Source organism: Caretta caretta, chromosome 8 (genome assembly GCF_965140235.1).
Source record: "Caretta caretta isolate rCarCar2 chromosome 8, rCarCar1.hap1, whole genome shotgun sequence".
NCBI classification, from domain to species: Eukaryota; Metazoa; Chordata; order Testudines; family Cheloniidae; genus Caretta; species Caretta caretta.
This window is the reverse complement of record NC_134213.1, coordinates 77041382-77068606: the sequence shown is the minus strand read 5'-3', so window position 1 is coordinate 77068606 and position 27225 is coordinate 77041382. Positions and strand designations below refer to the sequence as shown.

General features: G+C 42.2%; 1 protein-coding gene across 1 annotated transcript in view; it reads left to right on the top strand.

The window, feature by feature from the left end:
- The window catches only part of ZNF326 (zinc finger protein 326), a 37851-nt gene extending 15429 nt beyond the window's left edge, over positions 1-22422 (top strand). Inside the window, exons 5-10 of the mRNA XM_048860542.2 lie at positions 2797-2911; positions 4168-4315; positions 6849-6948; positions 10261-10391; positions 11913-12008; positions 21669-22422. Coding sequence (XP_048716499.1) covers positions 2797-2911; positions 4168-4315; positions 6849-6948; positions 10261-10391; positions 11913-12008; positions 21669-21854 — 776 coding nt within the window. The 3' untranslated portion in view covers positions 21855-22422. The remainder of the gene's footprint in view (positions 1-2796; positions 2912-4167; positions 4316-6848; positions 6949-10260; positions 10392-11912; positions 12009-21668) is intronic.
- Positions 22423-27225: the final 4803 nt, after the last annotated feature.

Sequence of the window (27225 nt, the reverse complement as noted above, 5' to 3'; positions counted from 1 at the left end):
TCCAGCTGTTGCATAACATTGTGGACACAAGTCCAAAGTGAAGCAAAGTTTCCCCCATCTCATCCAAATTTGCCTTCCAGGGAGCCGGGTGGCGACATATTGGTTGGAGGGGGTCCTGGCGATTCGTTTACTGATGGCATCATGCATAGCACTCTCCACAATGTTCCTCGTACGTCTGTGCATGTTAGAAGGTGGAATGCATGAGTGATCATTGTAACATGACACAGATCACCCATTCAAGGGATGTTGGCGCCGCCCTGCTTGTGCAGGATGTGCATCAGTTCATTACTGGCCGTCTCAGGAAGAAACATCCACTTCTTCATTCACTGCCTTATGGTGGTGTTCACCTTGTGGAGAGGTACCTTTGCCTTGGCAGATCCCCTCAGGACAAAGCCATGTCCAGAACATGTTATTTTCCCCCTGATCTTTGTAGACTAATAGTATATTGAAATGGCTTAATGCACTTCCTAAAGTACTGGAGGACAGTGCTTCTCAGAATGGAGTTTGAGGGCTTGTCTACATTGTGTGGCAATGTGTGCTCTGGGAGTATGAATTCTGAAGCGCACCAGTGTGCTGCACACTAACTGCCCAACGTGGAGCCTATTGGTGCTCATTGGTGCTTTGTGCACAGACTTTCAATATGCACCAGCAGGGTCTATATGGGCCAGTTAGTGCGTATCATATTGGTGTGCTTTAGAATTCACACTCCCATAGCACACACTGCTGCATGCTGTAGACAGGCCCTTAGTCTGCCTGCCCTAAGGTTATGGGGAGGGTGGGAAGTACCACTTAATTTTCTGTGTGGCAAAATACAAATCATTGGGACATAATCTGGAGGGTGCTCTAAGCAGGAATTGTGAAGTTTTGAAATTAAAAGGTGTGTAACAATGTAATTGAAAATAAATTACACAGTATGGACGTTTACTTCAAAATGGTACTTTGCAATTTTCATGACTTTCTTTCCAGTATTGTGGAAACTGTCTGTTTGGGGTAAAGATGGAAAAATATTGATGCCTATAAGATGCTGTGTAATGGACTTTCCATTAAACTATAACACTTTTTGTTTGTGTGGTTACTCTGCTTACAAGACCAACTGAAATCTGCAGAACAGTTTCTGAGACTTTCACTCAGTAATTGCAAAATACTGCAAGTCATTAACTTTAAATAGTAAATTGTGAAGAATGGACTGCTAGTTAACCTATTTTGCAGGTGTGCTTTTCTAATGAGGTCTGTATGAAACATTGCAAATCTATGGATCCATCAATAATGCCACTTTAGCAAATGCATATGAAAATTTATGCAGCTTTTAAAATGAATGCAATGTCATGCAGGAAAGTGGGAGACACAAGTCCATATCTGGACTGAGGCTTCCATTCCCCTGGTCTGGTAGAGGCTGGGCATTTTCAAGGTATCTACTGATCTTGAGGGTAAGCTGCTCAGGCCATTTCACTCCACAAAACTCCATACCAGATGATTTATGCAGCAGTTAAACAAGGAATCCTTTGCCCATTTTCTGGGTTGAAGGTAAGGCGCCGCATTGAAAATTTTAACTCTGGAAGGCTTTATTGGGAAATGTAAAAAAAGAATGATATGGGGGGAGGATACTCTCTTTCCCGCAGGAGCAGAGTAGTATTCAGGCCCTACATGAAGAGTGAAGAGCCTATTCCACAAAATAAAATACAAAAAGTCTTTGGAGGCCAGTAGGGAAGCACAGCTCTTCTAAAGTAATTATGAATGTTTTGAACACTTAATAATACTTCTGGGCCCAGCAACCTTTTTGAAATTCTCTTCCCTGGGATGAGTTTGTCATGGGAGTGTGTACACATTTTCTGCTATTGTTTGGCTGGACACACATTTCAGGGGAAATGACCTTTCTTTAAAGTTGACCTGCAAAAAGAAAAAACAAATTATACCACCTTACTTCTTGTGAACGGTGGCCTGAATGACTTTTTTTTACATGTTCATAGAATTCTAGAGCAGAAATATAGAACTATTGTGATTGATAAGACTGAAAACTGAGCAGTTAAGAAAGGAAGGGATTTTTAGTCAGACATTTTAAAACTTAGTTTCTTGTCAACATATTCTTACTCAAATGCCTGAGAAACACTTGACAGAATTTCTTTAAGATTCTACTATCCCTGCTAAGAAAATTGGTCCTCCACAACTCTAGCCCTCTAGCAAAAAGTAGGAAGATCTATTATTTATCTTTAAGCTATAAGCCAAAAGTGTGTGGGAGGATTTCAAATTTGACATTCAGTGCCTATACATCATAAATAATCAAAAAGAAGCATTAACTATTGTCTTTTTTCCTTGTAGATTATCTTTGTATTCGTTTCCATTGTATAAGCTATCTTCACAACAAAAAGGGTGGCTAGAGACTGATTTCTTTTTAATAAATTATGTTTTATGCAACAGCAAATATTGCAGTGAAACACTAAAATTGTGGGGTGTTTGAATAATTGCGATTTTTCCAGTGTCCCTCCTGGTCACTTACTTGGAAATGCCTTTAGTAATGTGGTTGGGTTGGCTTTAACTCTGAATTTCCTCACTTTTGAGATTTTTAGTCAGGCCCTTAACCACTAAACTTGCATTGCAATATTAATGTTTACTGATTTTTTTAAATTAAAAATACCCAAAACTTATAGATGCCATTGAAACACTATGACTTGAATTTATTTTACATTTTGGGACTAGAAAAGATGGTTGTGAAAGAGGTAGGGGAAGTCAAGCATTACACTTTCTACACTCTGGATTTTGGAGATATAAAGTGTTTAACCCAATTCACTATGTGTTAAGGTACCAAACCAGAGGTCAAAAGTGAAGAGGAGGAAAAACGTCGAATTGAGGCAAGAAGAGAGAAACAGAGGCGTAGAAGGGAGAAAAACAGTGAAAAATATGGTGATGGATACAGGTTTGTGCTGTTGTTTTTTTCTACTTAACATCTGTCATCATTCCCTAGCACCTTTTGCTGGTCCCAGTACTCTCTATAGAGGAATACATGAAAGGGTGCTAGGTATACAACAGTGTTTTTTTTAAAAAAAACCAAACGGTTTTGTCTTGGAGGAGAGGAGATTGCTCAACTAGAGAACTTGAAACATTTTGAGATATAGTAGCATTAATATTTCTGAAAATATATTTGTGCACACCACTACGCTCATGAGATGTTCAAATAATTGTCTTTTATAGTGGTACCATCTTCCAGTACTACGCCATATGTTTATAGTACAATTAGATGAATCTACATGCTGAAAGGGTATTCCTGCTATCCTTCCTAAGCTCCTCAGGATAGGAATTGATCTTATTCTGTGTTTCATGTGTCTCCATTTTAAGTATTACAAAAGTACCAAATTATGTGGGAGACCTGATTTTCACACAAAAAGGCAATACTTTTGTAAATAAGAGGAGTATTCAGTTTCAAGTATATTCCACTAAACTGTGCCCCAGGAAAATGGATTCATTAAGATTATACCGTGATCTCAGACTCTCCAGAGTGCAAGGGGAGTTTTGATGTAAGACTTCAACTTTGTAGTAAAAATAAATTGAGATCTCCCTGTTGTGATCTCGTCCTGAAGTGGGGTTTTTTTTGGTAGTTTTGTGATTATATAGGATTACGTATTATATGGGTGGAGGGAAAGAAGCACTCTGAGGAACAGATGTAGCTCAAAACAGTCTCCATTTTTTTTTTGGCCCTCTTTCCTGTTCCTGCCGTTAGTACCTTTCCCCACCAATATGAGATTGACACACTTGACAGTTTCACTATTGCTAAACACTGACAGTGTTTTTGAATATCAGCAATAAAATTAACCAAGCTGTTTCATTCTACAGTTTACAAAATGTTAAGTGACAGTTCAGTACATGCCTATTTGAAAATTCAAATAGACATCAGTAGCTGGGTTTGTATTCGGCCACTTTTGGCCCTTACCTTCAGAACCGTAGCACTGCAAATTTAGCTTTCTTTTATGTAAATGTCATTAATAAAAATTATAGAAAAAGTTGGCTTAATGTTCTACACTTACTAGGGAAAGCTTTCCTACTTGCCACAGATGACTGGATTTAACATGTCCCCACATAAGCCATGTAGGTAATTTTTGAAAAACACTGACTTAAAAAAACAAACAGAAACTTATTGAACAGTAACACCTTTAACATACGTGTTTCTCCTGCTAGAATGGCATTCACTTGCTCATTTTGTAAATTTCGAACCTTTGAAGAGAAAGACATTGAAGCTCATTTGGAAAGTGCTGCTCACCAGGAAACATTGGATCATATTCAGAAGCAAACCAAATTTGACAAAGTAGTGATGGAATTTCTGCACGTAAGTCATAATGTTCATAGAATCATAGAAATGTAGGGCTGGAAGGAACCCCAAGAGATCATCTAGTACAGCCTCATGTGCTGAGGCATGACCAGGTAAACCCAGACCATCACTGACAGATGTTAGTCCAACCTGTTCTTGAAAGCCTCCAGTGAGTCTTCTACAACCTAAGGCTATTCCAGAATTTAACTACCCTTACAGTTAGAACATTTTTGTTAACATCTGACCTAAATTTTTGTGCTTGCTCTAGAGTAAGCCCATTATTTCTTGTCCTCTCTTCAGTGGACATGGAGAACAATTAAGTATGGTCCTCTTTATAGGTGCACTGACGGTGGTGTGTAGAGTTCAGTCATGGCATGCAAAGCTAGCACCAGTATAAATACAGTGTATACAGTGAGTCATGGCTTAAGTAGAATAGATTAAGTGCCCTGTACCCTGAACCCCTAGGGTATATACCCTACATGTCTCTCTACATGCTGAAACTGTGCCTCCCATGTCTACGCTGCAATTTTTAGTAGTGTAGTGCCCAGCTGTCTCCCCACTGCCAAAGCCTTTTCCCATGGTGGAGGAGAGGAGGCAGTGGGGAAAGGCTTTGGCAGGGGAAGGAGCAGAGAAAGGCTCTGATGGTGTGGGGGAAGGGAGCAGGGGAGGAAGTGGGGAAAGTCTCTGGTGGTGGAGGGGGAGGGAGCAGGAGAGATAGTCGGGAAAAGGCTCTGGCGGCTGGAGGGGAGGGAGGGAAAGGCTGGTGGTGGGAGGGGAAGGGAGCGGGGTGGTAGTGGGGAAAGGCTCTGGCGGTGGCAGGTGTCGGGGAAAAAGGGAGGTAGTGAGGAAAGGAGGAGGCAGCGGGGAAAGGCTTTGGTGGTGGGTCGGGGAGGGCTGCTGGAGCCTTTCATTGCTGTGTATATCTGTAAACCTGCCTTTCACTGCGGCATGTAGCTACATGTGTAGTGCCTGTACTTTACATGTTGTTGTAAGTGTTGACATAAGCTGTAACAGCCCTTAACATATTTGAAGTCTGTTTTCAGATCCCCCATATTTTTCTTTTTTCAAGAGTAAATATGCCCAGTTTTTTTAACCTTTCTCCATAGGTCAGGCTTTCTAAACCTTTTACTGCATTTCCCTAATTTGCTTATGAGAATGTCAAGTGGGACTGTTTCAAAAGCCTTACTAAAATCAGATATATCTCATCTAGTGCTCCCCTCTACCCACTAGGACAGTAACCCTGACAAAGAAGGAAATTGTTGGCTTGGCTGGATTTGTCCTTGACAAATCCATATTGGTTATTCTATATAACCCTATTGTTCTCTAGGTTTTACATATTAATTGTTCAATAACTTGTTCCAGTATCTTTCCAGGTATCAAAGTTAGGCTGACTGGTCTATAATTCGTTGGGTCATCTGTTCCCCATTTTGAAGATAGGTACTATATTTGTCCTTCTCCAGTGCTGTGGGACCTCACCTGTCTTCCATGATTTCTTGCAGATAACTGTTAATGGTTCTGAGATTGCTTCAGCTAGTTCCTTAAAGACCTGTGGATGAATTTTCTCAGGCCTTGCCAACTTGAATACATCTAAATTATCTTGATTTGTAGAAAGAAAAGGAGTACTTGTGGCACCTGAGAGACTAACCAATATATTTGAGCATAAGCTTTCGTGAGCTACAGCTCACTTCATCAGATGCATACTGTGGAAAGTGTAGAAGATCTTTTTATACACACGAAGCATGAAAAAATACCTCCTCCCACCCCACTCTCCTGCTGGTAATAGCTGGTAATAGCTTATCTAAAGTGATCACTCTCCTTACAATGTTTGTGTGTGTGTTGGGGGGGCGGGGGGGGGAAGAAAACTTGGATTTGTGCTGGAAATGGCCCAACTTGATCATCATACACATTGTAAGGAGAGTGATCACTTTAGATAAGCTATTACCAGCAGGAGAGTGGGTGGGAGGAGGTATTTTTTCATGCTTCGTGTGTATAAAAAGATCTTCTACACTTTCCACAGTATGCATCCGATGAAGTGAGCTGTAGCTCACGAAAGCTTATGCTCAAATAAATTGGTTAGTCTCTCAGGTGCCATAAGTACTCCTTTTCTTTTTGCGAATACAGACTAATACGGGTGTTACTCTGAAACCTTGATTTGTAGGTCACTTGCATATTGGAGTTTAAATTGTACCATTTATCGTCTTCAAAACATGTACTTAATTTTTCATTAGATCATTTCACTTAGGAAAAGGCTTGTTCACAGTAAACACTACTGAACAGAAAGGCAAGTTCAGAATTTTTGAAAAGTAGCATTGCTTCATAGCTAGGTAACAAAATACGCTGTTATTGAAGTTAATAGCTTTGAATGTCTTTGTTAGTCATTATGCCAGAAAATTCCCTTGGAACTAATAATAGTTGATACAAACAAATCTAATAATCAAGAATAGAAAGCTGGGTAACTTTCAAAATTTAGTATGTTTCTGATTTGGGGTGTTGTGTGGGTAGAGAAATACGTCAGTCATTTAAAATTGATATTCTGTTTCCTGCATTCAAGGAGTGTATGGTGAATAAATTCAAGAAGACAGCTATGCGCAAGCAGCAGACCAACAACCAGACTGAAAATGTCCAAGTTGTTGAAAAAGATGTAATGGAAGGCAAGTAACAGACTCCATGTGAAAGTACATGTTTTGGGAATATCCATGTCTTTTTTTTTTTTCTTTTCTTTTCATTTCATTTGAACATGCTGATCTGATGTTTGGATTAAAATCAGTTCCAGTGCACTTTATAATATCTGTTGGACTCTTAAGACTCTCTTTAAAAGCTATTTACTCCAAAGGAAAGTCTCCTCCTTTTAGTTCTACAGTTCTGGTCTCTAGTGCATCTGTAGTGTTAGTGGTCTCAAAACTTTCCAAGAATAGGTATTACTACTAAGATTTTGAGTCAGATTACATATCACTTTTTCCACACCCTTCCTATTTTGGGATGAGATTCTGTTCTGGGCCTTTAAGAAGTGCAGCACTAAACTCACAACTTGGGGAGGTGGTGGGGCTAAAATGACTTTTAAGCCACTGTTGTAGCCATTCTGGGGCTGTCCTGGGGCTGGAGAAGCCCTTGGTGTAACTTAGCCCTACAGACTTTTCTGAATGACAGTGTCCTCCCTGCCTTATGAGCTGCAGTACTGTGTAAGCAGCCCTGCCCCAACACCCCTCTCTGTCCAGGTGGAGCTTCTATGCTGGGTCTTACAAGGGGTTTTCAGGAGGCAGCATTGTGGCTGTTTTCCAGAGTGTGTGCACTAAGAAGAATCCTCCCTCCTGCTACTCTGACCCTTTTATAGAGCATATAGTGGCCAGGAACTTATCCTTGATCTTTGTACTGTGTTAATTAGCATAGCACTTATTAGATAAGACATCCACTGGATCAAAGATCCACACGCTTCATGTGTAAGTAAGCCCTTAGACCTTTGGTCCAGTGGATGTCATATCTGCTAAATGCAGTGTAAAATACAGTGTACTATAAAACATGTTAAATAGTTTAAATTAAACTATTTACAGCAGTTCTAAAAAGTTATCCCCTTAAATTCTTGTGTGTGTGTGTATAGGAAAATCTTTTCATGTTAGCTTGTTAACAGAAAACCTTGAATGCAAATATTGTAAGTTTTTAAGTAGAATTTGAGTCCTGCAACTTTTCCTGTCTGGGGAAAAAAAAATTCATATGTCCTTAAGTAGGGCAGAGTGGCAATTCATACAGCTACTACAATAGGATCAGTCCTATAGAAAATACTTGGGTTTTTTGGGGTTATTTATTTATTTATTTATTTTTTACTTTAAAAATATCTAAGTACCCTAAATAAAATTAGGTTCTTCTGTGAGTGCTGGTCCGTATGTGTATTCCACACATGGGTACCAATGCATGCCGTGTGCCCGAGTCTGGAAATTCTTAGTAAGCAGTGTCTGGTGGCCTTCACTTGTGCAGTTGCTGTCCTTGTGCTGCAGACCGAGGGCATAAGAGGCAGTGCAGGCTGACACCTCTCCCATTCTTTCTTACTACTACATGGCCTTACTCAGAATCCTCTGGGTCCACAGTTTTCTCCAGCTTCTTTCTCATCAGCCTGTAAATATATATTGTAAATAGTTTTAATATTTAGCATAGTTAAAGTTTTGTGATAATATAGCTAGTTCGGCTTAGTTTTTCCCATTGTAGGGAGTCCCTCCCTGTGGATTGGGATTAGGCCTGGTGTCCTAGGGTTCAAGAACTGCATATCTTAGCCTCTCTCTTTCTCCATGAGCAGTTAGCATCTGTGCTGCCACTACTGTCTGGGTAAGATGCATATCTCAGCAAAGTGCAGTATTTACAGTTTGTTTCCCCCATGAATATGTGAAGTTCATGATGTTCAGCTTGGGAAGCACCTTATGGAGAAAGCCATGAGATCTCACTTGGATTCAGGCAAGGGAGACTCCCCTGTACAGTGACCTTAACTGACGAGCAGTGACCCTCTAAGGATGAGCTTGAGAGTGGAGCCTAGAGCTGCTAAGCCCAAGGAATTGTCACCATGGGCTTTGCACGGGAGGGGTGCACTCATTGATACAAGGACAGATCCCCATCCAGGTCTACTCCTAAAAGAAGAGACCCCTCCCTGACTCTGTCAAGGTCAGGTGAGCCTTCGCTCGCAATTCTGAAGGGCTCAGGACCACGTAAGACCCCCGGGCAGGTGGTTAAAATGCATAAGAAAAAGGATCTGTCAGGACTGTCTTCGGTTCCGATTTCTAAACATAAAGACTGTCATCCACCAGCTCCATTTAAGAGTTCTAGACCTGAGTCTTTGGTGTTTTTTGTTTTTTTTAAATGAATCATATCTTTGATATTAAAGTGGGTTTGATTTATTTCCCAGGAGCATCTTTGACTTCTTTCAGTTAAGCAACTGTGTCTGTCTTTGACAAATTTAATTAGCGTGAACTGAGCTTTGTAAATGTTTGCTTGTGTATGATTGATATAGACCAGTGGTCTCCAAACTGTTTTGATCGCGCACCCCATCAGAAAAAATTTTTGAGCACGCACCCCCAATATATGTATAAATTATAAATTATATACATGTACTACTGTACTAATATATTATGTAAATTATAAAACACACAAAAAATAGAAATTAAAAAACAATGAGATAAAGGTGAAATAAACAATATTTTAAATTTTTTTAATTTTATTAACGGTACAAAAAACCTTTTTGCTCTCCCTAAAAATAATTATTATTAATATTTTTAGTGAGAGCAATGTGATTGAATATGCTTTATTATTTTTGAAAATCTTGGTTTAACACTTTGTGATACAGCGGGCGTTCAGAGTGGGGTGCGGGGTCTGGGAGGGAGTTAGGGTGTGGGAGGGCGCTCAGGGTGGGACTGCGGGAGGAGGCTCAGGACAGGGGCAGGCAGGGGGTGCAGCGCACTTACCTGGGGCAGATCCTATTTGGTGCAGGGGTGTGCAGGTGGCTCTGTGCAGCACAGCACCACCCCCATGGCCACGATTCTGGGAGCTGCCCCCCCCAGCAGGCAGGGCCATCTGGAACGTGGGGGCTTCAGGACCCTGGGCTAAGGGGGCCCTGGCCTGCAGCTCTAAAGCCCCTTTCGGAATGCGGCCCTGCGAGCACGGGCCGGAGGACTCAGGAGGAGCAGGGGCAGCTGCGCAGCCAGTGGCTGGAGAGAAGTGGCGCTTTCCCGTTCAAAGCACCGCTTCTCTCAGGCCGGCTTTGAAGGGGAAAGTGCTGCTTCTTTCTGGCCGCTGGCTGCATGGCTGCCCCTGCTCCTCCACGGGCCGGAGGACTCAGGGCCGCCCCTGCCCCCCTTTTTTTTCCCTCCGGCGGCTCTCCTCCTGTTGCACCCCCCAATCGATTGTCTTGTGCACCCCACTTTGGAGACCACTGATATAGACAATAGAGCCTCATAATTGTGGTAATGTCTTGTTTTCTTTGCTAGGCGTTACTGCTGATGACCACATGATGAAAGTTGAGACTGTTCACTGCAGTGCTTGCAGTGTGTATGTTCCTGCACTACACAGTTCTGTTCAACAGCACTTAAAATCTCCTGATCACACAAAGGGAAAGCAAGTAAGATTTAGTATTTTATAAATGTTCGTAATTACTTGTTCTGTGAACTGCTGAAGGTACAGTCTAATCTGAACAGAAAATAGAATGCAGGTTTCCTTTTTAACTTTAGAATCTTCTGTTTTGATACTGGGCATCTAATGAGGAGCAATAAATTCAGCCGTCTTATCAAATAGACAGCTTACATTGTGATCTGTTGCTATGGGGTTTTATAGTTTTCTTGTGATTCAGTGTAAGATTTAGGTTTATGTTACTAAATGGAACAATCATTTTAAGTTGCGATTTGATGAGAGATTTATATTCTGACTAATGAGTATACACTCTGATATGCTAGTTTTCTAGTGAAAGTAATGGTTTATGAAGGTTCAACTTTCCAGTAACAGTGTATACATTAATAATGTACTTTATGGCTGCCAATAAGGATCAAAAGAAAATCAGTGGTGACATACTTCTCTGTTAAATTCCTCGCTCTATTAGAAATTGAAACTAGTAAGAAAACTTACTGCATTAAATATTAAGTAGTACTAAATACTGTTCTTGATTGAATGCATGAGATAAATGAAAGGAATTGTTGGAACAATAGTTATTTAAGTCTATAAATAGGAGTTTAGAGCATTGATTTAGGTACTTATTTATAGTGATATTGCAATAGTTCATTGTCCTTTCCTGTCTGTATCAGACTTTAATGTATACCTAGTGCAAGGCCTAAATTCATATATTTTGGGTGGTGCTGCTGCCATCATTTCCTCTGCTGGTTTCATGTAGACATACGCATGCCACCTCACTGATGTTTAAAGCCAAGGTGTGTGTTCTGATTGTTAAGCACTTTTTTAATCAGAAGGAAAAGTCTTATATAGAAAGAATTCGAACAGTTGAGAAGTAGTAGTGATATACAGAAACAAAATTTCCATTGCAATTTAAAATGCTGCATTTTTAATTTAGCTAATCTACTAAAGTGATTGGTTGAAAGAGGAACATGACTTGAAAAACGGTGGTAGCTGGTGAGTGTGGCTTGGAGAATAATATAAATCTGCAGTAGTTTGGACATTCCTTGTCCATTATACAGTTACTGAGATTTTGTATATTTTCAATAATTATAATAAATTATAGAAAATGATATGCAGGGCAATCTGCTCTGATAAGATGGTAAGTCAGAGAACTTTTTTGCATTAGCGGCCAGTGTAAGTTTAAATGTGCATTAAATACATTCAGAGAAACCAGTTACATGGTTGCAGTTTGTAATGTAGATGAGGGCTTAACTGTATCCCTAGACAAGGCTAAAGCCAGGGGCCAGTCCACTCGCCCACATACAGATACAGCTGTGTTGTACCCAGTTCCTCTTATTTCATTTATTGTGTAGGTTGGACCTTTTATGCCAAGAGTTAGTGTTTCCTGCTTTGACAAGTAAATGTGTAACAGCTCTAATGTAGCAGCCTTAACCAATAGAGCATGAATTAAATTTGTATCACACAACTATTTAAATAGATCAGGTTTGTAATAGTTACAATTAAATCCATTTCATAGGCCTACAGAGAACAAATAAAAAGGGAGAGTGTACTGACTGCTACCAGCATCCTGAATAACCCAATAGTGAAGGCACGATATGAGCTGTATGTCAAGGTAAGATATGAAAGGAAAAAATGATACTGTCATCTCTGATCTTGTTTATGGTGTCACCCTGTTCCTTCTACATTCCCCATTGATGCTAATCTCAGTGCATGTTTGTCTCCTCTGCCTTCTTACAGACCACCCCAATCCATGGAATACCCTTCCATCTTTATTCACTGAGCCACCTCTCTACCCTCTTTTAAGTACCTTACAAAAATTTTGTGATGCTAATAAGTCAGCTATTAACATGTTTGTTTGTTTTTTTTTAAATCCTTTTGTATTCCCATTTTGGGGTGTCCTAGTTTGTCCAGTCTTGTGTGTCCTTTTTACTTTTTAAGCAGAGACTCATGTTGAGTTTGTAAATTAGGTGCATTGTTGATGCTTTATTAGTAAATAACAGTATGTATGACACTGACTCTTGCAGAGGTTGCAAATCCTGTGACTTTGTATTAAAGCTGCGGTAATCCTTTTGCTGAAATATCCTCCTTCATCAGTAACATAAATGCAAAGATTCCATTACACATCTCATAACTGTCATACTAAATTGCTAGTATGTCCACAGACCACTTGATTATTCCACTTCTGTTTGCTGCAGAAGAAAATGACTAGTCTGATATCGTTTATTTCAGTGTCCAAATAAATCAGCATTGCCAATAGCAGTCTATGCTACCATAAACTTAGAATTAAAGAACCTTTGCAACCCTTGAGCAGGACATCTGTTGGGATGCCTGTGAATGCAGTTTCATGTATAATGCACAATTTTCTGGATCAACTAAATAACCATGCTTTGATATTTAAACTGTAGTGAGAGTAACTATAAGTAGGTGTCAAAATAGCCATAATTTTGTCCATACATAGGGTGTCAAAATAATACAGATTTTTCAATCTATACTGACAAGAGTAAAGTCTTCAGGAAAAATTACAAGATTGCAATCAATGTGCCAAATAACCAGGATTTAAAATCTCAAATTGTTCTCATCCTGTAAGATTTAGCATAGATGCATCAGTTGAAGCCATGAGCTCTAGCCTCTTGAGTCTTTAATTAAATTCTACAAATATACAGAATTTGGACTTATAGTTCAATATCCTTAGCAAAACATTTCTAGCTTGCAAGCTAAGGTAGTTGGGGGTGAGGAGGAGAGAAGAGAATAGAGGTAAATTTGTTTAGGTGACTTTAAAAGTGCATTTCTATACTTGGAATTTCCTGGTTTTCTTGCATTTAGTTCTTAAAGCTGATAGTTTAAAATGTCTTTCCCTGAAGTTGCAGATGTAAGATTGAACATATACAACAATTTAAAGAAGGTTTGGAATTTTGAGTTATATACACTTCACAAAAAGAAAAGGAGTACTTGTGGCACCTTAGAGACTAACCAATTTATTTGAGCATGAGCTTTCGTGAGCTACAGCTCACTTCATCAGATGCATACCGTGGAAACTGCAGCAGACTTTATATACACACAGAGAATATGAAACAATACCTCCTCCCACCCCACTGTCCTGCTGGTAATAGCTTATCTAAAGTGATCAACAGGTGGGCCATTTCCAGCACAAATCCAGGTTTTCTCACCCTCCACCCCCCCACACAAATTCACTCTCCTGCTGGTGCTAGCCCATCCAAAGTGACAACTCTTTACATAATCAAGTCGGGCTATTTCCTGCATAGATCCAGGTTTTCTCACATCCCCCCCACCCCCATACACACACAAACTCACTCTCCTGCTGGTAATGGCCCACCTGTTGATCACTTTAGATAAGCTATTACCAGCAGGACAGTGGGGTGGGAGGAGGTATTGTTTCATATTCTCTGTGTGTATATAAAGTCTGCTGCAGTTTCCACGGTATGCATCTGATGAAGTGAGCTGTAGCTCACGAAAGCTCATGCTCAAATAAATTGGTTAGTCTCTAAGGTGCCACAAGTACTCCTTTTCTTTTTGCGAATACAGACTAACACGGCTGTTCCTCTGAAACCATACACTTCACACTTATTGATTTGTTAAATATTCATTTCGCTAATACCAAAGACAAGTTGTGATTGTACCTGGACATAATAGCAACCTACAATTGACCTGCAAAGTGTCAAAAATAAACAAACTATAGTTTGAGAATTCATATACACGGATCCCACCATAGGTTTGTGCACATAAACCTGAAATCTTTTAGCCATAAGTGTCCCTTTGGGCTGCACAGGCAACTGGTGTACGTTTGCACCTCTCACAGCAAGAGTATAAAAGGCAGAGAAGCACCATCTGCCACTCAGTTCCTTCTAACTGCCTGTGGTTGTGAGTTGGGTGGCCAACTTGAGTCCTTCTCAGGCTCATGTTGGCCATCCCTGAGCTACATGCCATTGTAGGCAATTTCATCATACCATCCCTTTCATAAACTTATCAAGCTCAGTCTTGAAGCAAGTTAGGTTTTTTGCCCCTACTGCTCCTGTGGAAGGCTGTTCCAGAACTTCACTTCACTTTGATGGTTAGAAACTTTCATCTAATTTCAAGCCTAAACTTGTTCACGGCCAGTTTATATCCATTTGTTCTTGTGACCTTCAACTTAAATAATGCTTCTCCTTCCCTGGTATTTATCCCTCTGATTTATTCATAGAGAGCAATCATATCTCCCCCACAGTCTTATTTTTGGTTAAACCTAACCTAATTTCTGCGGTAGGATTCTGCAAAGATTCAGCTACTAGTTGGTACTGTATTAGTACTGTATTGGTACCAGTTGGTACTGTATTAGTAGGCTGTGTGTGTGTGTGTATCTTTGTCTCCTCATTGATGCCTAAACATGATCAAGACCAAAATAAATAAAATTTTATAATACGTTACTTTGGGTTTGTAATTAATTATGTTATGGAATACTTACTGTCTTTTAAGTACTCAGGGCTTTTAGTTAGCTCTGTTAGGGTCCATCTGGCCGCAGATCAGCATATAATCCATATGTTGATGGTCATTAGATTTTCCTATCACCCTATGTTACGTAGGTTTTTAAAAGGCTTAATTCACATATTTCCACCAATATTAAGGAACCATTTGCTACCTGGGACTTGCGCGTGGTCCTTAAGTCTGACGGACCCTCCATTTGAACTTGTCATGTTTTTTGTATCACCTCTCTGTTTAAAGTGATGTTTTTGGTAGCCATCACCTCAGCACACAAGATGAGCGAAATTCAAATTTTGATGTCTGGCCCTCCATATGCTGTTTCATAAGGACAAAGTTACACTCGGGCTTCATCCAGGATTTTTACCAAAAGTAGTTTTGGACTTCATGTAAATCAGTTTCTTCCCTTACTGGTATTTTTTCTTAAGTCTCATGGCTCTCTTCTGTGGAGACTAAACTCCACACACGTAGATATTCTTAGGGATATGCCCTTTTATCTTTTCACAACGAAGCCTTTTTGTAAATCATCTAGACTTTTTTTGTAGCTTTGGTAGTAAAGCTGAGGGGTAGGCTGTATCCTCTCAGACTCTGTAAATAGGTTACAGACTGTATTAAAATTTCCTGTTCTTTTGAATAAACTACCTGTTCCCCCTCAAGTTAGGATACACTCTTCTAGGATCCAGTTGATATCTGTGACTTCTTTCAGAGGGCTTCCTATTTCTGAAATTTGTAGAGCAGCTACTTGGAGTTCTGTTCATATGTTTACCAATCACTGCTTCATTGTGATAGGTTCTAGATCAGATGCCAAGTTAGGTAATGCTGTTCTACAGTCGCCATTTAGATAGGACTCTATCACCCACCTCTTCGAAGGATAATTGCTAGTTCTATAGTTGGATCCATGTGGATAAAGAGAGGTTACTTATGTTACAGTAACTGGAGTTCTTCAAGATGTTTTTGTCCACATGGATCCCAGGATGCACCCGCCTTCCCCACTGATACAGAGTTCTTGGATTTCTGAATTATTGAAAGAACTGACTGGAAGTTTGAGCTGCTCTATACCTTTCCTGTAAGAAACATCCGTAAAGGTACACAGGGTGAATTCACAACCCCAGTGGACACTTGCATGCCTTAGGTGCATGTGTCTGCATTGGGATCCATGTGGACAAAAGCATCTTGAACTCCAGTTACCGTAAGGTCAGTAACCTCTGGTTTCAGGCTGTGTGTGTGTATCTCAAAAGAGGGCATAAATCCAGATTTAAGTGTTGCTTTTTTAACCTAAGAAATAGAGGTTATCAAGTTCCAGTCATGTCTGGTGTTGTAGTCCTCCTAAGTCGACCTTGAATAACACCGTGGTGCTTGAAAAAATCTTAAAAAATAAACTCCAAACTTACATGACTTTCTTTGCACATCATAAGCAAAAAAGGCAGAAGCCCAATATTTTTTCCTTTTCAGATCACCTTTAAGTAATACTCTTGGAAAACTAGTTGTGCTTTAATTAGCAGCCTGTGCAAAACAGCTGTCTACATTTCATGTAATTCCATTGTTTTTACTTACTATTAATACACAGTTCTTAAAGGTGTACAGCAAAACAAAAATGTTCTGTATTGAATGTCCCTACTAAACAGGGAGAGCATTCATGAGAAAATTAAGTTTTGACTAATCTATTTAAAATAAACTTCTGTCTGAAATCTGCTTGCTACTTCCTGGTTCAGTAAGGATAACCAAGAATATGAATTTCAGATCAGACAATTTCAGTGACCATTAAAAGATTTATAATTCTGGGTCTAACTTGGTTTTAATTTTGCCTTACAGTTCACCTTTAAAATAGAATTGTCTTCTTGAGGATGAATAGACTGACTTAGGGCATGGCTACACTTGCAAATGTAGAGTCCTTTGAGTTAAACCAGCCTTCGTAGAGCGCAGTAGGGAAAGCGCTGCAGTCTGTCCACACTGACTGCTGCAAGTGCACTGGCATGTCCACATTTGCAGCACTTGCAGCAGCATTTGGAGCGGTGCATTGTGGGCAGCTATCCCACAGAACACCTCTTCCCATTCTGGTGCTGTGGCTTGTGGGAAGGGGGCAGGGAGTGCGGGGCATTCTGGGTCCTGTCTCCACGCCCCATGATGCATCGGTTCGCATCCCAGCAGTCCCTCTGCTTCCATCCACAATTGGCGCTATCTTTCGACATTTTTTGTACTGCGCACTCTCTCTTCCCTTTCGGTCTGTGGGAGTGGAGCCCGAACTGCTGAGGAATATGCTGATGAGTCTAGCCAGCACATCACATTTGGCAGTCGAGTTACTCCTTAAGATCCAAAGTGACAGTGAGGACTCCGATAATATCGACACGAGTAACACATAAGATATGAGATTGCTTGTGGCATTCACGGACATGCTCACCACCATGGAACGCTGCTTCTGGGCTCGGGAAACAAGCACTGAGTGCTGGGATCACATCGTCATACAAGTCTGGGATGACTAGCAGTGGCTGCAGAACTTTTGGATGCGAAAAGCCACTTTCATGGGACTGTGTGAGGAGCTCACCCTCACCCTGCGGCGCAAGAACACGAGATTGAGAGTTGCCCTCATGGTGGAGAAGATGGTGGCTATTGCAATCTGGAAGCTGGCAACTCCAGACAGCTACCGATCGGTCGCTAACCAGTTTGGAGTGGGGAAATTGACTGTTGGAATCGTGTTGATGCAAGTTTGTAGGGCCATTAATCGCATCCTGCTCAGAAGAACTGTGACTCCGGGTAATGTGCATGATGTTATGGCTGGCTTTGCACAAATAGGTTTTCCTAACTGCAGAGGGGCGATAGATGGCACGCATATTCCAATTCTGACATCAGTCCACCTAGCCTCTGAGTACGTTAATTGCAAGGGGTATTTCTCTATGGTTCTCCAGGTGCTTGTGGATCACCGTGGGCGTTTCATTGACATTAACGCAGGCTGGCCCGGAAAGGTGCATGATACACGCGTCTTTCGGAACACTGGCCTGTTCAGGAAGCTGCAAGCCGGGACTTTTTTCCCAGACCAGAAGATCACCGTAGGGGAAGTGGAAATGCCCATTCTGATCCTTGGAGACCCCACTTACCCTTTAATGCCATGGCTCATGAAACCATATACGGGGAGCCTTGACAGCAGCAAGGAGTGATTCAACAACAGGCGGAGCCGGTGCAGAGTGATTGTGGAGTGTGCTTTTAGCTGTTTAAAGGGCCGCTGGCGCTCTCTGTATGGGAAGCTGGACCTGGCCGATGACTGCATCCCCACAGTTATATCCGTGTGCTGTACCCGCCATAACTTTTGTGAAGGGAAGGGTGAAAGCTTCACTCAGGCATGGAACTCGGAGGTTCAACACCTGGAGGCTGAATTTGAAGAGCCAGAGAGCAGGGCTATTAGAGGGGCCCAGCGTGGGGTTGCAAGGATTAGGGATGCGTTGAGGGAGCAATTTGAGGCTGAAAGCCACCAGTAGTGTCTGGTGCCCTGCACGGGAGTGAAGTGCAGTGGTTCCAATGTTAGTAGGAATTTGTGTTTGCTACGTATGATACACTGACTTGCAGTACCTGTTGCTTTCCTGGACTAAGGTATCTTTTACTTTATGCAATAATAAATAATGTTTTCAAAGCAAAAAAAATCTATTTAATGAAAAGAAAATGCATTTATTGAAAAGAAATACAACTGCTTGGGAAACACAAGGGCAAGGAGGTGGGGTGGGGAACGGTACAATCACAGGTTTTAGTATGTTCTGTTATCATACTCAAGCCTTCCTGTTCGGAGTGTTGTGCAATGAGTGCTGCACTTCAGGATGGTTACACTGCATGGTGATGGGGGTTGAGTGCAGTGGGTAAGGGTCATAGTTTTCAGGGCTGGGTGGTGAAGCTACAGGTGTTGGAGGCAGCTGGTTGCGGTAAGAACCCGGATGTTGGAGAAAGTGGGTTGGAGGTGACATGGGGCACAAGGGAAAGAGTTTTGGGATGAGGGCTGCCGGGGGGGGGGGGGGGGGGGGCGGGAAGAGGGTGGTAGTACTCTGCCTGCATGGCTACGAGCACCTGGATCGAGTCCGCTTGGCGCCCCATGATGCTTATCAGCTGCTCTGTGCTTTGGTGCTGGCGATACGCATTCTGCTGGCGGACCCTCCTTTCACTCTCCCACCACTCCTGCACTTTTTGATTTTTATTAAGGGAGTTCTGCATGACTTCATGCAGCATGTCCTCTTTGCTTCTATGTGGCCTCTTCCTGATTCTTTGCAGCCTCTCGGCCGGTGATAACACGGACGGCTGAGATCTCAAGGTTGCATCTGTAAAGACAAAATGCAACACTTAACAGGGGCAGCATTGTTCACACCAGACAGAGCAGTGATTCCCCCGTACTTAAGGAGGGTGAGCACAGTCTACACAGTCTCATAATTTGCCTGTCCCAAAGCGAGCGCGCACAACCCCCAGGAGCCCCAGAATGGTGAGTAAGCACAGGGTCAAGGGGGACTGATTCTTTCATGGCTGTACTGTCCTCTGGGTTTCTGTGCCTTGGGGAGAGTCAATAGCTGCAGGGGGCCCCTATACTGAACACTGTTCCCACATTTTCAACAGGAGTTCGTCCTGGGAGGGTGACCTGAGAAGCAAGGGAGGGTCTTCTACTACAATGCAGCTTCCGCCCTGGCCCATATGCAGCTTGCCTGTATGCAGCAATGGTCTCCCCGCACCTCATGGCACAGTGGTGTGGACATGTTAGACTGACTGGGTTAAGGACCACAGTGGCTCTCCCACAAAACCTATGCAACCACATTGCCCAAGTTCTGGATGAGAGCTTTGAAGAGATCACTGAGGCCGATTACCACGATGTGAGAGAGCACATCAGCGCCCTATCTTGCATCTAGGCATGCATGCAGCCATATCCCTCCTCGTCCCAAGAGCCCACACTGAATAACTTCCTTCCCAAAATAAAAGCCACTTACCGGGAACCTCCTCTGGTGGTTGTCCTTCCCCAAGCACCGACCACCTTCCTCCTGGCTTGAGAACAGCTCCTGGATGCGTGCATCTAGGGATGCCGGGGTGTCTTCCTCCTCCTCAGCACCCTCGTTCCCGCTTTGCTGCTCCTCCTCCTGCCTTGTTGGACTGTGCTCTGAAGTGTCCACGGTGGTACTTGGAGTGGAAGTGGGGTCGCCCCCAAGTATCGTGTCCCGCTCTTTGTAAAAATGGCAGGTCGTGGGTGCAGCACTGGAGCGGCTGTTTGCTTCGTAGGCTTCGTGGTAGGCATTCTGCAGCTCTTTCACTTTAACCCTGCAGAGCATCCCGGTCATGGCCCCTTTCCATCATGTCCCTTGATATCTGCCCGAAGATATTGTAATTTCTACAGCTGGAGCGCAACTGGGACTGGACAGCTTCCTCCCCCCAAACACTGATGAGGTCCAGCACCTCACCATTGCTCCATACTTGGGATCGCCTGGCACGTGGAGGCCTGGTAATCTGGAAAGATTCGCTGAGAGCACTCCACGCCTGGCTGAGCAAACAGGAAGGGGATTTTCAAAATTCCCAGAGAATTTAAAGGGCTGGTCTGATGGTTGGTCACTTGAGGGCAGGGCAGTAGAGTTCAAAGTGATGACCAGAGTGGCTAGAACATCTAGAAGCTAGTTTTCACAAAGCCTAAATTTTAGGACAAAATTGACAAAATACAATCTATAAAAGTGTTTTTTTACATAAAAACTGAAAGCTCATACTCAAGTGGTGCAAGGGTAAATAAATTAAAGTGGGTAAAAGCAAAGCAAAATAAACAATTTGTTTTCAAATGTATAGAGATTCAGCATAAGAAAGGTCAAAACCCTGGTGTTAAGTTACCTTGATTCCATCAGATCTGTACATTATTGAAGAAAGTCTATTTTGTTTATCAGCAAACTCAATCTGTAGAAATACACAGGGGCATCAATTTATGGTGAATGAAATAGTCAAATTCCATTTTCAGGATTGGAAATGCTAGGATTTTGTAGATGCTCTAATTCTGTGATTTGTTCCATATTCCTACATTGTTCCACATTCCTACATTCCTGCATTGTGAGACACTTCTGGAGGCTGATCAGAGCGCATTAGCAGACCATGGCATCCAAACTGGCACTGCGGCGCTCCAGCGGGGGCGCATCAAACATTATTCCACTCGCCGAGGTGGAGTACCAGCAGCGCTCTATGTGCCTTGCCAGTGTGGACGCGTTGTGAGTTAGAGCGCACTGGGCTGCATTAATGCGCTCTAACTAGCAAGTGTAGCCATGCCCTTAGTGTGAATAAGAGAAGGTAGAAGGAAACCAGTTTTTTCAAATTCACCTTTCAATCCAGGAAGCAAAGCTGTTGGAGCTACATGAAGAATTGCTTTTTTGCGAAGTTTAAGCATGCTGTTTTATCTATTGAGTTGTTAATGCTGAAGTGATACTGAGGTTTTATCTGCATATCTAACACATGGGTGCTTTCAGTCTGCATCAACTCAAACTGTTAAGTGCCAGTTCTGATTTCATTAGAGTCAAATATTGAGATCATGATTTCTAACATATAGAGATTTGTACTTCTGTTTCTCACTTTATACTCATGAGGTGGCTGTTTAAAATATAAAAATTAGATGTAGCTCATCATGAACCTTGAAAATCCATTTTTTGATCTCCATGTGTTGCCCCAGAAATGGTGTAACAAATTCCAGCATTATTTCAACAGTTTTTTCTCTTACATGACTTGACAGTGCATGTTTCTGCTAAATAAAATTAAGGTTTCATTTTTAATGTCTTAGATTTCAAAATATTTGAACAGTTTAATTTCTCTATTTTAGGGTGAAAATCCTTTTGAAATTACTGATCAATCTCAGGATCAGCAGGCAGGGGAAGAAGAAGAAGAAGAAGAAGAAGACAAGGCTGATGAGCCTGCTGAAGAGGAAGAAGAGGAGGAAGAGGAAGAGGAGGAAGAAGAAACAGAAGAACAAACTGACTTCACCCTTGACCAAACTGAAGATAACTAAATGCATGAAAATGAAAAAATTGAAGTTGAAAAACAGCTTTTTACTTCTGTTCTAAAGTGGCTCAATGCAAGACTTTGTAATAGTTTCACAGATGAGACTTGTGTAACATCCCCACCCTATGCATGCATTCCATTATGCAGATAACTTGTTTATATAATTTCTGTGTTTCCCATTTGTTTAAAATGACATTAAGACCATTTTAGTTGAGCTTTTATAGCAACCAAACTGTTAGAGCTGATTAAAACATTTTGTGTTGTATATTTTTTTAAGCTTCCTTTTTCTTTTTTTGGTGTTGAAAATTGGCTATATTATTCGTGTTTGTTCTAATCACTTGAAAAAGGTAGTTTGAGGGTAAATATTCCAAGTGCTGTGTGACATAATACATTATGCAGCTCATAATATTTACCCCTTAGGGCTACGATGCATAAATTTAAAAATTGTGCTGTGAGTGTGGCTATTTTTTTGGAGTGTATCGCACACTGTATAGTAGTGTACATGTTATAAACAGGCCTTGTAGCTTTTTGTGATAAAATGTACCAGTTTGTAGTAATAAAATGTTTTAGAAACATTGGTGTTCTTATTTTTTGTAGTTAAATACTAGCAAAAATTAATTTTTTTCAGTTGTTGTGAAGAAATGTCTGTAAGTAAAAAATTCAAATATAAATCCCACTAACCCAATTTGCAAACCTATTATTCCATTTGCAGTTCAGTGATTGACACAGCACCCTTTATTGTTTGATGCTTCAAAGTTTCAGTCATCACCTATCAATATGCATTCCATGCTTCCACCTGCTTTGTAGGTGCACATGGGGAGTGTGTGTGCGTTTTGTGCACACTCTGCATACAGTTCTATCCAGTTGGGGTGTGAAAGCCCTGTGCTAGCCTGCTGTGGAATATCTGTCCTTGTGGACCCTTGGTGACGTGCATTAACATTTAATATGCTTTGATCTAGTCCTCTTTTGAACTAGATTAATCAAAACACATTAACAAACTGTTAATTTGTAGCTATTTCACTGCCATTTTTATATTACAGAGAGGGTTGAGGTAAAGGAGCAAGGGCTAGGGGGAGGAGGGAGGAAAGTAGTTGTGGTGGAAACTAAACCCTGGTCTACGCTAGGGGGGGTCGACCTAAGATACGCAACTTCAGTCGACACGAATAGATCGACTTACCTGGCCGTGAGGACGGTGGCGAGTAGACTGCTGCCGCTCCCCCGTCAACACCGCTTCAGCCTCTTGTGAGCTGGAGTTCTGGAGTCAACAGGGAGTGCGTTCGGGGATCGATTATCGCATTTTAGACGAGATGCGATAAATCGATCCCCGATAGATCAATCTCTACCCGCTGATCTGGAGTGAAAAGGTGAGCAGGGGTTGGCTGAAAGAGAATTTTACTTCTTGCGAAATATAAGGTAGGTGGTCTGTGAGACTAAAACATATTCAAGATGTGATCATTGACACTGACACTGTGCTCCATAGTCTTTATGAAAATATGCTTAAAATATGAATACGACAGATATACTTTATGCAAGATGGGTCTTGTAAGGTATCATTGGAAAGGTTATGATTTACTGAATGTGATTATCCAATTCATATGTATGTATCATTTCTGTACCTAAGGTTAGGAATATGGACTATGTAACCATTACAACTGGGTGTGTAATGGGAAGACACCCACCCGACGACAGGCCATCAAATTTGATGGGCCATCAGGAAGGAACAACAAAACCATGAAGATACTGATCTCTCTCCCTCTTGGGAGGTGTCCGGGGACGTAACTGTGACACTACTAGGTCAGGTGGTCTTGTCACCTGATTATCTCAGAGTGGTAGCCATGTTAGTCTATATCAGCAAAAACAACGAGGAGTGCTTGTGGCACCTTAGAGGGAAGGGAGGTCAAGTTTGGGAAACAAAGGATTCCCGCCTTATGTAAATCTTATTTAAGGGTGGGGAGGAAGGCAAATGCCCAAGAAGAAAGACTGCTAAAGACACCTGAAGGGAAGGCAAGGGGGGAGTCCAGACTGAAAAGAAATATAACGAGCTCTAAACCACAGAAATTTTGCAACCTGCCTAAAATAACATTTAGGGTAAGCAATTATATTTTGTAACCTGCTTCTTAAGTATATTTAGCTTAACTTGCATATTTTGTTTTATTTGCTCAGTAATCTGCTTTGTTCTGTTATCTCATATTTACTTAAAATTCACTTTTTGTAGTTAAGCTTATTTCTTGTTTATAATATAATCCTGTTAGTACAATTCACAGTGCGGGGTGTGGGGGGGGGGGGCAAAGGGCGGAGGCTGTGTATACCTTCCTCCACATTGAGGGAGGAGGCAGATTTCATAATATATCTTTGGGTCTGCACCCCAAGGGAGGTGGATACCTGAGTGCTGGGGCAAGTCCCTTAAGCTGAGCTTTCCCAGAACTGTTCTGTGTCTGTTTCGTTCTGCAGTTGGGAGTGGCCCTGCCTGTGTGTGTGTGCTGGAGGAGGCTTAATAGCTTGGCTCATCAAGACAGGTAAAAAGGGTGCCCAGGCTGGCATAATAGGCGGGCTCAGCAGTATCTCAGCACATCAGGTGACATCCTAAGGGGGACAACCTGTCACAGATACGGTCCCTGAATGCATGTATTACTGAGATATGTCTAAGCTGCTATTGGCCCAAGTATCTCATCAGGTACAAGGGGCAGTTTGAACTGAGGGAAAATAAAGGCAGGCATGGCTATAATTGTTGCACCAATCTGAATTGCAAACCTCCTTTTCCAAAGCTGGATTTGGTCGAGTGTGTCCATTTTGTGAAAGTCCTGTAATGGAGTTAAGATGGAATGTGGTATTGGGAGATTGTTCATCCCATTGCACTTCATAGCCTCATGTGAGCTGGCAGAGTTCCTTTCTGGGATGATTGTTGCAGAGCCTGATTGTTCTGGCCAACTTTAATGTCTGAATGAACAGCCCTTCAGGGTTAGCGTGGGATCGCTTGGCTTTCATGGCAATCATAAGACAGGTGTTTAATAGGGAAGGGTGATTTCTGGCTATCTAGGTACACGTGGTCCCCATTACTGTAGTCTGAGTATTTCAAACATTAATTACTTTATCCTCTCTGTACCTCTGTGAGCTAGGGAAGTATTCCCATTGAAACAGATGAGGAAATTGAGACACAGAGAGATTTGTGAGGAATTCTGTGGTTTAGCCAAGAATTAAATCCAGGTCACCTGTATCCTAGTCCAGTGCCTTGGTTATAGGACCATGCTTTTTATCCCATTCTCAATAAATATAGGTGACCACATTCTGGATTTGGGTTGGTGCTGGAATTGCACTGGTGTGGAAGTAAAATTCTTTTGTAACAGAATGACATTCATGTACCTTTTCTATTTTGATGCCAAGATATATCTTTTACTTTGGCTTGCAAGTTTTCATTCCCACACCCCCACACCAGTCGCCGGAAGGATTTTCCCCTAATGGTACCTGTCGAGTCAGCTGCGAAGCTCCCTGGAGTCGCGCCTTCGTGGCTGTGTATCTAGGTCCCTGCCAACCTGCCACCTCTTCAGTTCCTTTTTACTGCCAGTGACGCTTGTTGGAGCAGCTTCTCTCTTGCAAAGAGCAAGCAATCCCTTAGTTGACTTGTTCAGTGTGTCCTGTAAATAGTTAAAATCTTACAGTTAGTGTAAATAGTATAGTGAGTTTAGATGGGTTTTTCCCCCATCCCCATCATGTTTCCCCTCCCGGGAACCGGGGCATACCTCTGTCTCAGGGTTTCAAACCGTGCGGGTCCTGTCTGATGCCCATGCCAAAGGGAGAGCCACATGACTCCTTTCTGAAGTGCCTGTGAGAGGCACACCAAACGGATAAGTGCAAGATCTGCAGAGGCTTCCGATCGAGGACCAAAAAAGAGAGGGACTTTAGGCTGAAACTGCTGCTCATGGAGTCAGCCCTTTGTCCCCAGCCAGCCCAGGCGGCGTCCAACCCCAAGCCCAGCACTTTGATGTGAGGTGGCTGCAACGCTGAGAAAGGACTCACGCTCCAGGGACCCTCAGTACTGACATTCTCCGGTGCCAAAGACCTCTTCCGGTGCCGCACCAGCAGAAGAGAACGGACAAAGGTCGCTCTCCCACTAAAAAGAAAAGGAGTACTTGTGGCACCTTAGAGACTAACTAATTTATTTGAGCATAAGCTTTCGTGAGCTACAGCTCACTTCATCGGATGCATACTGTGGAAAGTGTAGAAGATCTTTTTATATACACACACAGCATGAAAAAATACCTCCTCCCACCCCACGCTCCTGCTGCTAATAGCTTATCTAAGGTGATCACTCTCCATACAATGTGTATGATAATCAAGTTGGGCCATTTCCAGCACAAATCCAGGTTTTCTCACACACACATTCCCCCCTCCCCCCCAAACCCACTCTCCTGCTGGTAATAGCTTATCTAAAGTGACCACAAATCCGCACAGACACACCTCTGGAACCCCGATCTGGGATATTCTATCTACTACCCAAGATCCATAAACCTGGAAATCCTGGGCGCTCCATCATCTCAGGCATTGGCACCCTGACAGCAGGATTGTCTGGCTATGTAGACTCCCTCCTCAGGCCCTATGCTACCAGCACTCCCAGCTACCTTTGAGACACCACTGACTTCCTGAGAAAACTACAATGCATCGGTGATCTTCCTGATAACACCATCCTGGCCACTATGGATGTAGAAGCCCTCTACACCAACATTCCACACAAAGATGGACTACAAGCCGTCAAGAACACTATCCCCGATAATGTCACGGCTAACCTGGTGGCTGAACTTTGTGACTTTGTCCTTACCCATAACTATTTTACATTTGGGGACAATGTATACCTTCAGATCAGCGTCACTGCTATGGGTACCTGCATGGCCCCACAGTATGCCAACATTTTTATGGCTGACTTAGAACAATGCTTCCTCAGCTCTCATCCCCTAACGCCCCCACTCTACTTGCGCTATATATTACCTAGGGAGGTGGTAGAATCTCCTTCCTTAGAGGTTTTTAAGGTCAGGCTTGACAAAGCCCTGGCTGGGATGATTTAACTGGGAATTGGTCCTGCTTCGAGCAGGGGGTTGGACTAGATGACCTTCTGGGGTCCCTTCCAACCCTTATATTCTATGATTCTATGACATCTTCATCATCTGGACCCATGGAAAAGAAGCCCTTGAGGAATTCCACCATGATTTCAACAATTTCCATCCCACCATCAACCTCAGCCTGGTCCAGTCCACACAAGAGATCCACTTCCTGGACACTACAGTGCTAATAAACGATGGTCACATAAACACCACCCTATACCGGAAACCTACTGACTGCTATTCCTACCTACATGCCTCCAGCTTTCACCCTGACCACACCACACG